The following is a 12,500-nucleotide window of genomic DNA, read 5'->3' on the forward strand; positions in this document are numbered from 1 at the left end:
TATTTACATCTATCTACATTATTTCTATTATACTAGGTGTGAGTCGCAACCTTGTACGTGTGCAATTGGATACAGCTTCCTTTTTGTATTCTTTAAGGCAGTGCAGGAGTTAATATATGCAGAGATCTTTTTTTTCTTTCTTGGTGTTCTTCTTCTGTTTGAATGCTTGCAAAGGTGTCAGAGGTGGGGGGAGGGAGAGATATAGAGTTAGCTGCAATTAGTTCATGTGTAGGAGTGAATGAAGGTGAATTTTTTCAATCTCATAAGTGTCTTGGCACGAAATACTAGCTGAGAATACTACAGGAGTAGTATACTACAAGATATTATTATTACTACAAGAGTAATAATAATTAAAAAATACATATATGCTTTGCTATATTATCTTACCATTTGAGCTACCTTCCCTTTATAAACTAAACTGTACAAATGTATTTGGAAATACATTCATACAAACATACGTACATGCACACACACACACGCACGCACACATTCATGTACGTGTGTGCGTGTGTGTGTGTGTGTGTGTGTGTGTGTGTGTGTGTGTGCGTGTGCGTGCGTGTAGATCCTATAACAGTCATTTCGGCCATTTAATAATTCACAAGGACTGTTGAATTCACATCCCGTTTATTTCTAAATATTACGGCCTATTGTGAATTATCAAAATTAGTGCCACTGTACTGACCCCACCACAGACGATTACACTCTATTTATCGAAAATTATTCGTAAAAATTTTATAAATCTGAAACGCCTTTCTCTCAGTTAATTTTTCTTTTATGTTTTTTTTTTTGTTTTTGTTTTTTGTTTCCTTTGTGCATTTCGTTTCTGAGTCATAAGTTTATGCTTGTCAGTTTAATATATAAAGTAAATCCCTTGTGTCTCCCTCTGTTGTCATTTTCTATATGTGTGAGTCGACTGTATGTATTGTTGTTTTTTGAACATTGTACTTGTGACTCTTTTATTGATTTCAAATTAAATCCCTCCTGTTTGAGGTATCATGAGCAAGCCCGTCGCTAAGGGGTTGCATTGGACGGCACTGGACGGCACTGCCCCCCCCTCACTATTCAATGATATACACTCAGATTTACAGTGATGCACTTATATCGAAGCTCCGCATTAACATTATTACCAATTAGGGTCAACCCAGAATATTCTGAAGCACTCCCAGGCACCAAAGACTGACGCCGGGCCTGATCAGGAGAAACATTGTACAAGTATCTGCCACTACTTAAGATGATAGTGGAAGACTTGAAGGTTTGGTTATTATTTAAAGGCATCGAGGGATCAATTTCAGAGTTCATCTCATTTCTTAGAATTCATGTGAAAATTTCATATATAACCTGAGGTCGGTGAGCTCCCGTTTCTTAGTGTAAGAAAAATGTATGATATTAAAATCTTCAGCCGATCTCACCGAGCCCACATTTTGGAAATCATATTAAGCGATTATAGTTATTTCTTCAGTTACACTGACTTAAGAACAGCAACTCTATTGAGGAATCTATTGTTTCGTTTTTTTTTGGTTTTTTTGGTTTTTTTGGTGTCAAGAAGTTAGATTACTCATAACCTGTAAAAACCAGGAATGGTCATTAAACAGATAAGAAATAAATCTCCCTGAAGACGAGATGGTGGAAAAAGAAATACGAAACGAAAACGTAACCCTAAAAGCAGATTTGATGAGACGGTATTGAAGCTTAGCACGCCATTATTCTCTCGAATGTTGTAAGCTAACTTCATGTGCAGGGTAGCTGGTTGTTTACTACGAATAGGATTCAATCAGTCGAATTGTGGATGGACATTAACAGAACACAGATATGTATACTCGCATATATGTATATGTAAGTCACTTTACAAATCGCCGTTTCAATGTTTTAGCATACTTCTCTTCTAAGGTCACATATCAGATATCAGAATGTGCGTGTGTGTGTGTGTATGTGTGTGTGTGTGTGTGTGTACGTGTGTGAATATGTGTATGTGTGTGTATGCGTTATAAATGTATCTCCCACTCAGTTTCCGGCTACTAAACCCACTTTAAAAGGTATAGTTGAGCCCGGATTTGTGTAGAACACACTTGCCGAAGATGCTGGGCAGTGAGACCGAAACCAAAATTACCGAGTTTGCAAAGTAAATTTCGTAGCCATACAACCACGCCTGTGCTTCTCTCGTTCTCTTTCTCTTTCTCTCTCTTTCTCTTACACACTCTCTCTCTCTTTCTCTCTCTCTCTCTCTCTCTCTCTCTCTCTTTCTCTCTCTCTCTCTCTCTCTCTCTCTCTCTCTCTCTCTCCTTCTCTGAGAGATCAGTGACGTGGATTTTGAAAACAAAACCGAAGATACACTATGTAGATTTTTCAGATAAATATTTCGTTTAATTAAATCATCTTCACTTCGAGAGAAAGTAAATAAACAACTAGCGACATTTGGAACCGATTCCAAATTCGAAAGGAGACAATCGCAAGCAATTAGTTTCGACTTAACATGCCACCAATAAACAGACAAAGAAAACTAGCCATTTTATCTGAATGGAAAGAAAATAAAGGACAGTTGCGAACGTCTAGTGTTTCCCACCCAGCCCCACGTCATACCTTCCCAAATATTATAATAATAATAATAATAATAATAATAATAATAATAATAATAATAATAATATATATATATAGTTCAAAGATGAGATCAGATATTCTCCGTGTAGAATACCCTTTGTAGTGCTCAAGAGAATTAAACTTGAGCGGGTATAGAAATATATGTTGGGATATATGTTAGACACATCAATATATAAAGTTTCATATTTTAATATAGTAAAACTTTATATACTGGTATATATATATATATATATATATATATATATATATATATATATATATATGAATGTATGTATGTATGTATGTATGCATGTATGTATATAAAGAATTTAAGATATATATTTGATTAATACTGACCAGGACGAACTTGAAAGTAGCAAGAGCAAAAATACCCACAGACTCTGTGATGCAATATTAATAATGTATCTAAGTATGTGCATCCGTACATTCATGGAAAATGAGTTAAACATGCTTAATATTATGGTTTAACATTGATATTCTTCTTTCGTAGTGGCATGTTCTCCCAAAATTGGGCGTCCAAGATCAGAATTTTATATTTGATCGTTCTTCAAGACTACAGGATATCAATTTAGGAGAAATTTTGCATTAAACTTGTTCACCAGACATATGATTGTCTTCTATTTGAAGAAAATTTGATCTCAGCATCCTCTGGCGTATAAGAAGCCATTTGAATTCATATATTTATGAACGCATATACGTGTCTCAACGTGGGCGTGTGTGTGTGGGTATGCACATAGATTATCTATGTGTTTTATATTCGTAGATGCATGTGTATTTGTAAATATGCCTGAAAGTGTATGCGTGAAGGTATGTAGGTATATATGCAGAGAATAATATATGAACTTCTGTATATATGCATGTAGGTATGTATATATACATATGTGTATATATGTTTATATATATACATACACAGTGAAGGTGCGTGGCTTAGTGGTATTCGGCTCACGACCGCAAGGTCGTGAGTTCAATTCCTGACGACGCATTGTGTCCTTGAGGAAGACATTTTGTTTCACGTTGCTCCAGTCAACTCAGCTAGCAAAAATGAGTAGTACCTGTATTTCAAAGGACCAGCCTTATCACACTCTGTGTCACGCTGAATCTCCCTGAGAACTACGTTAAGGATACACATGTCTGTGGAGTGCTCAGCCACTTGCATGTTAATTTCACGAGCAAGCTGTTCCTTTGATCGGATCAGCTGGCACCCTTTTCGTCGTAACCGATGGAGTGCCCCATCTATGACTAAAAGACTTCACCAAGTGGTACTATTAAGTTAGACATGGCTTGGGCCTATACTGACCGAAACCTATCAAAGTTATGAAATTTGTGTGTGTGTGTGTGTGTGTGTGTGTGTGTGTGTGTGTGTGTGTGTGTGTGTGTGTGTGTGTGTGTGTGTGTGTGTGTGTGTGTACATATATATGTATTGCATACATTATATATTATATGTGTATATATATATTCTGATTATATGTCTGTGCACACGTTTGAATGTGGTGTGTGCCAGAGGGTTTGCAAATCCAATGGGGGTCTTAAAAGACATGTTAGGATCCACAATGAGCAGAACTTACTTGCAGGTATTGGTAGTGCAAATCAGAGGTGCAATCTGTGTGGGTGTTTTTTCAAAACACTGTCTGGTTTAAAAAGCCACATCAGACGCCATGAAAGGGCTAAGGTGTAGGTGCAGGAGGTGGTCAAACTCTGTTTAAGGAGTAGACAACCACCACCATATATATATATATACATAAACTAACGTATGTATATAGTACTTTTCCGTTAGAATACAAAAAAGGTATTTCATCTGGTAAGAGATAAATATTCTTCAATGTACACAGTATATAGTTATGAGGAGCTAGTAATATAGTTGCAGGTTTTCATAACATGCCTAGTGATACAGTAGGCTTGTTATGGTGTTCATTGAACAATATATATATATGTATATATATATTTAAATAATAAGGGTGAAAAATTGAATATTAATTTGATTAATATCAAAAGGGATGTCCACTTAGTGGTCATCTCTCTTATATATATATATATATATATATATATATATATATATATATACATTTATATAATGTATGTATGTGTGCATGTATGTATGCCTTGTACGAATGGAGGTGAATCAAGATCTGGGTGGGGCGGGGGGTCTTTTCTGTTGTAAATTCAGTTTGCTGTGAGTATTTTAATAAAGCATAACGCAGTCATACTGTTTTGTATGGCATTAATACGAGCCTTTATTGTCTCTTGAATGATGCTTAAATGTAGCAACTATAATTCCCCCTCCTTCTTCTTATTCTCCTTCTCCTCCTCCTTCTCCCCTCCTCCTCCTCCTCCTCCTCCTCCTCATCATCATCATCATCACCATAAACTGAAAGGGCACCGTCATGCATAATGTAGTATCTCTGTACGCTAAGGCGTACAGGCATACGTGAACATATTTATACAGATGCACATTAACACACACAGACACACACACATGTAGAGAGAAAGGGATATCCTGCTGGTTTAGAACTGGACACGATGCCCAACATAGTCTTGATTTCGTTTGTCATTGGGAAAAAACCACGTGCGTGTGAAATGAATGTTTTTGATCACAAGCTTCCACTATCAATAATGTGTGTGCGTGTGTGTGTGAGTGTGCGTGTGTGTTTGTGTGTGTGTGCGTCTCTGTGTGTGTGTGTGTGTGTGTGTATGTGTGTGTGTGTGTTATATCTGTACCCTCCGTTATTTTTGTGACCTCTGTTAATTTTGCCTTTAGGTTCTAGTTGTTAATGAGCCCCCATTTGTATGTATGTATGTATGTATGTTTGTATGTATGTATGCATGCATGCATGCATGTATGTATGTATGTATGTATGTTTGTATGTATGCATGCATGCATGTATGTATGTATGTATGTATGTATGTACGTAAATGATAATTAGCAGATCTCAGCGAGAAACTACTGTGAGGTAATCCAATCTGCTCGTACATAGAACCCAGAACACATCCCTCAGCTCACACATTTTTGAATACTAAAGTTCCTGGCATACCAAAAGACAAGACAGTCACAGCTGGAACCATTTTTTTGTTTTTATCCTAGATCTGTTTAATCTGAGCTCACCTCGGTTTAAACAATGACTAAAACACCAGCGGTTAAACGGGAGCTTCTCTGCGGTCAATAAACGTGATAGATATAGTGGCCAAAGTATGCTTTTAGTACTGTATTGTGTGTGTGTGTGTTGGCACTCCGTCACTTACGACGTCGAGGGTTCCAGTTGATCCGATCCACGGAACAGCCTGCTCGTGAAATTAACGTGCAAGTGGCTGAGCATTCCACAGACACGTGTACCCTTAACACGTAGTTCTTGGAGATATTCAGCGTGACACAGTGTGACAAGGTTGACCCTTTGAATTACAGGCACAACAGAAACAGAAAGTAAGAGTGAGAGAAAGTTGTGGTGAATGAGTACAGCAGGGTTCGCCATCATCTCCTGCCGGAGCCTCATGGAGCTTTGCTCAATAAACACTCACAACGCCCGGTCTGGGAATCGAAACCACGATCCTATGACCGCGAGTCCGCTGTCCTAACCACTGGGCCATTGTGCCTCCACTAGTACTGTATTAGAAAACAGAGAACATCTTAGAAGATGTAGCCTCTAATGTATGAAAATACAAGATTATCATAGCTGGAATGCCTTTCAAGATAAGCTTCGTTTATTGTTGAAAATTTCTAAAGCAATGACTACGTGGTAGTCCTACTACCGAGATATAATTAATTATCGACCACCTCCAACCTTTCGGGGTTGATAAATAAGTACCAGTGGATCACCGGGGTCGACGTCATTGACTTATTTCCGCCCCTAAATTTGCTGGCCTTGTGCAAAAATCGAAATTACTTATAAGACTTTGTTGTTAAAATTTATGACAAGGAATTGGTTATACTTCTATAGTACACAAAATATTTTGTTTATTACAATTCGTAATAATATTTAATTATAAAAATGCAATGGGTCTACTCGAATAAAATAGGAATAAAATGGGGTCCACAGACAAAAGAAATAAACAGTTGAGAACTACTGATCTAGTATCAGGCTATATAAACACTTGAAGTACATCAATTAACCAATATATTCATTCACAGTTCATATGCGTTGCACGTTTTTTTATCAAATTATGATTAGATTCCATAATCACATCAGATAAAAATCGTCCCACATGTATTCCAATTCACCACCAATTTCACTTACAAGAACATTCAGTAAAATTAAATATACATGAAAACACACACACACACATACTCGTATGTATATGTAAATTATGCATGAAAACTTGTATTTCTACCTCACCTGAATTCTACACACACATCCACAATGGCAGGTTATTTGACCGACTGATGCACATGTCATAGTTAACACTAGGCATTCCAGATTGTCGCATTCCTACCTTGATATCGGACACAATCGCGCCGTGTTCTATGGTCAACGTATGCATAACAGCTTCTTATCTTGCAAACCACATGCATCCCGCATGACACCCATACAAACACATCATTCAACCCTTATTTGCTGCTTCTCACAATTTTAACTATAAAAAATAGCACACACACACACACACACACACGCTTTTCTCCGGTACTTTTATGTTCTCTATTTTGTCAACCTATTTCAATATATTCTTGCAGTTATACGAGCTAAGTGAAGACCCAAAGAGGAAAGAATTTTTAGATGATCTGTTTTCTTTTATGCAAAAACGAGGTAATGGTCACATTTTATTACATATTCTGCACAGTGTGTGTATGTGTGTGTGTACAACATATATATATATATATATATATATATATATATATATATATATATATATATATATATATATATATGCATACTTGATACAAATTTATGCGTTCGGGAATTTGGTTGAGTGCCTACGATTTGCGTTTTCATTTTAATCTACTTCGTATTTTTTCGCATTGGCTCTCTACGAGCAACCCGTAAATAGCCCATATTTTATATAACATACTTAACATTATATGCATACATACATACATACATACATACATACAAACATATATATATATATATATATATATATATATATATATATATGTGTGTGTGTGTGTGTGTGTGTGTGTATATATATATATATATATATATATATATATATATATATATATATATATATATGTATGTATATATGTATGTATGTATGTATGAAAATGTATATGTATTTATATATGTATGTATACTACTATGTTATATTTGATTGGATTATACTGTTAAGTCATCTTTATAGATTTGCAATTTCAGGTATGTCGTTTCCATTTATAAGACATGTGTTTCTTTCAGTATTTATAGCAATGCTTTATATTTTTATAATGCTATTGTTATGAATTAATTGCCAGTTTTACCATTTGAAGTAAAAAAAAATCCTGATATATCATTTTTCTCTTGCATCATTATTGTTATTATTGTTACTTTATCTTCCGTTGCTTGTCTTTATTTTTATTTTTTTTTATTATTCATATTCTTAATCTTGCTTTCAGCAGTTTTATATAAATTTCAGCCGTTTCATCAGAGCTGTTGTATTTCTGAGATGTTTACAGTAGTTTCTGTTTAGGGAATGGGGTGGGGACTATTGCAATTGTTTTGCTACTTATGGTGCTATATTTGTTGAATAGATACGGATCTTGTTGGGCAATGATTGTTTCGTGTTCCTTTTCTTTTTCATGAGTCGTGAATATATAGACAACGCATAGAATATAGTTTGTTCTATTAAACTGAATGTGAACTGTACAAGATATCGGTTATACCAACCAGGGCTTTCTTTTGCACTCTGTCGAGAACCATTCCGAGCCGTGTGGTATATTCTTTAATTATTTGTTTTATAACTTTTTATCATACTTAAACCTCCAATTATTATTGACAGTAATTTTACTTTCATATTTGACAACTTGTTTATTTCAATTTCAAGTTTCTTATACTTTAACTGTTTCTTCACCTCAGTTTTAGATGATGTTTTAGTGAGAAATGATAAATTTGTCTATCAACGCACAGAGATGGTAATAATTATATCTGAAAGCTTGCCTTTATTTCCAAGTCAGACTGCACAGGCTTATCTGAAAGGACTATAACCAGGTCGTTGAAGTATATTTATGTACAGCGTTGAAGCACATTTATACCACTTCTGAATCGTTTCCACATCGAAATGATGCTATAGTCCTAAGTTGACATAATAATTGAGTCGATTGTATGTGTGGATATACAAAAGGTTTGCAACGATTAGGCATTCAGAAATATAATCAATTGTTTACATGGTACTGATAGAACTGTCTGCATTTTATGTTAACCTCTTATTTCATTATTTTGTTCTTGCATTTATTTGAGCGAAGCACTCTCATGTGCACCTAAAATATGATGTTTCGCTTCTATTATTAATACAGACCCTTCAAACCATCATTAGTTTTCGTTCTTGCTTACTTCCTTTCTGCCAATCCTTGAATGATTATAGCCATAGGTAGTTTTAGTCTCCATTCGTTTGGTGTATTATTAAATTTTTTGATTCGGCCTTTTGTTTATGACATGTGCAAAAAATTCATACACAAGCATTTACTGCATTACTAGATGCACCACCATATTACTGAGATAGGTACATTATTGACATTTTGGTGTGTTGTTTTGATTGTTATAATTATGACGCCGAACAGTAGTCGGTTGGACCAGATAGGATTTTGAAAGCAGAATATCACATGGCTATTTGCTGTGCCATCCACTGCAGTAAAAAATGATGATGATGATGATGATGATGATGATGATGATGATGATGATGATGATGATGATGAAGTTGATTTGTTTTTAATTTTTTTTATTTTGAATTTTTTTATATTTTAATTTTAAAAGATATATGATGATGATGATTTCTAGCAGAAGCACAGGACTACACAGATAACCGATAAGAACAGACGTAGACACGTTCCTAAAATTAGCTACACTGGGCCGTTGCTAGGTTTTTCTTACGCAGTATTGTTAACCTTGAACATTTTCATGCAAGTTTTCCAACATGGACCAAAATCTCGTTTCAGAAAGAAAATTTGAAGTATTTCTCAAACCACGAAAATAGCAACAACAACAACAGCAATAATAATAATAATAATAATAATAATAATAATAATAATAATAATGATAATAATAATAATAATAATAATAATACATAACAAAAACACCAGGACTTACAAATATATATAACATACAGAAAATTGCACTACTGGGTACTGCACACATTCTACGCAAAACACTTTCAATACACTAAACATAAGAGCACCACAGCAAACCACAACACATACCCAAGGCGCACAGAGCTGCGCTCGGTAGTGAAGTGAAAGCACGTTATAAAAATGAAACTACTGAACAATAATAATAATAATAATAATAATGATAATGATAATAATAATAATAATAATAATAATAATAATAATAATAATAATAATAATAATAATAATAATAATAATAACTTGTCTTAAAATATGAAAGCATCTTATTCAGTAACAAAACAGGCAAAGGAATATCTAAGTGAATTCCAATTGCAACAAATTCAAGAATTAGACGAACTAGAAACACCTGCAGAAAAAGCTAAGCGCTTGAAAACCCGTGCTAAAATTGCTGCCTTAGCTATTATGACTGAAAAATGGCATGGAAAACCTCTCAATGGCAAATACCCAAAGAGAGCGAATAATGCAGATATTGACAAAGCCCTTACCCACCAATGGTTAATGGCCTCTGGCTTGAAATCAGAAACAGAGGGGTTTATCATAGCAACCCAAGATCAATGCCTACCTACAAAGAATTACCAGGCCAACATATTAAAGAACGGCAGCTCCCCATTATGTCGTATATGCCAACAACAAAATGAGACCATCGATCATGTTGTCTCCATGTGCAGTCTGCTTGCGCCTACAGAGTATCTCAACAGGCATGATAGAGCTGCACAATATATTCACTGGGTAATATGCAAAAACCTGGACTTGCCCCATGATAAAAACTGGTGGGAACACAAACCACCCCCAGTACTTGAAAATGATCACATTGCACTCCTCTGGAACTTCACCATTCAAACTGACAGAAAGATAGACGCAAATAGGCCAGACATCATACTGAAAGACTGCAGACAAAAATCATGCCTCCTCATTGATATGACTGTCCCAATCGATATAAACGTATCTGTCAAGACCTACCAAAAACTGAGCAAATATAAAGATCTTGAAATAGAAATTAGCAAAATGTGGAATCTGAAGACGAAAACAATACCTATTGTCATAGGTGCCCTGGGAATGACAGCGAAACGGGCTGATTACTACCTAGATAGTACTCATGGGAACTGCCCATATCCTACGTAAAATACTGTCTATGTGATCTCAAATTTTGAAGCAAACGCATAATTTTCTTATGGTTTCTTAAACATTCTCTAGAACAACACTATGTACAAATCCAAATGTATGGTACCCTAGGCATAACACCTACATGAACTTCTAACTTGTTGTCTCTTGAGGTCTCTGGGTGAGACTTGGATCCAACTTGTACAAATGCAAAACAAAAGTCAAACATAAAATAATAATAATAATAATAATAATAATAATAATAATAATAATGTCTCTCTGATCACGAGCAGAGGTAGTGGGGTGCATCATAGCCAGGAATTCTTTGAGATTTGAATAATTCCCCTCTGGAAACATGGATGTTTTGTTCATCATCCTTAAACAAACCTTATTTAGGGACTTTTTGAGCGGGATGAACTACTCAACTTGAAGAAAATTCTAACTCGGCCCCACCTGCAAAGCTATGTCCCTGTTTATCTTGGTACGAGATCACCATGTCGCGCACATATGGTTGTGATGCATGTGCCTGCTGTACCCTTATCAGACGGGTATTCATGATGGGTATATCGGGCTTCGAATATTTTATCCCAGTTTCGCTTTGATGGCATGTGCTGCTCTCTCACTCAATAATGATAAACATATGCATCAAACAACAGACATCGTGTAAGGAGTATTGCCCATTATATTTACTCCAGTAATTTATGGTTGTTTCGACAGAAAGCGAAGTAAATAATAATAGTAATCTCTACTGTAGGCATAACTCTATAAATATGGTCATACTATAGCAAAAATCAGCCATTCAGTTCTCGCTTGGTAGCAATTATCTAAAATTATGTATGGTGAAAATTAAAATCGCTTCTGATGGGATTTGAAATCAGAATGCATATTTTCTCCGTCGTGCACGCACCGATGTTTATTCGAGTTTATTTGTTGTCTTTATTTATTGATTGATTAATTTCGATAACGTACTACTCTTGACCAAGTTTTGCTTCAAGTTGAACTTTTAGCCTGTTGATAATGTATCAATATCATATGTTATGAAAATTCTCTATCTACGAGCTGTCACCAAAATTTGACGATAGAAACAGCAAGAAAAAAAAAGATGAGAAAAAAATTATGTTTAATAAGACTACACGCAGTGTCTCAAGTATTATATGCCAAACATAAGTTAGAATTTCGAAAATATTAAAAAATTGCATGCGTAGTTCCAAACCAAAACTCATGCAGCTGCATAATTATGTCTGTATAACTGCAGTTGTTAGTGCCTTTGACGAAATATATGTCACATTCAGTAATACAGAACCGCTTTACGTATATTTTGATGTAATTCAATAAATACTGTGACCTGCTCAAAATAGTAGCCACATCAAATCAAGTTACATTTTATTATTTCAAACTAAAAAGAACTCAGTATTTCAACATACATTGAAAAAGACGGGATGGTCACAACCGGAATGCCTATAGATAAATCTGCACGATCAGAGTGGAGGTGAAGCCCCACAACAACTAAAATAACAATGCAATGAAAACAGCACACGCGGCTCTACGAGAGCAAATATTT

At 35.2% G+C, this 12,500-nt stretch overlaps 1 protein-coding gene across 1 annotated transcript in view; it reads left to right on the forward strand.

Annotated features, from left to right (window-relative positions):
* Positions 1–12,500, forward strand: part of LOC106874175 (AT-rich interactive domain-containing protein cfi-1) — a 373,160-nt gene that overhangs the window by 129,706 nt on the left and 230,954 nt on the right. The window contains exon 3 of the mRNA XM_089348638.1: positions 7,256–7,328. Within this exon, the coding sequence (XP_089204764.1) occupies positions 7,256–7,328 (73 nt within the window). The remainder of the gene's footprint in view (positions 1–7,255; positions 7,329–12,500) is intronic.

The sequence above is a fragment of the Octopus bimaculoides genome, chromosome 3 (genome assembly GCF_046866305.1).
Source record: "Octopus bimaculoides isolate indiv1 chromosome 3, ASM4686630v1, whole genome shotgun sequence".
Lineage (NCBI taxonomy): Eukaryota > Metazoa > Mollusca > Cephalopoda > Octopoda > Octopodidae > Octopus > Octopus bimaculoides.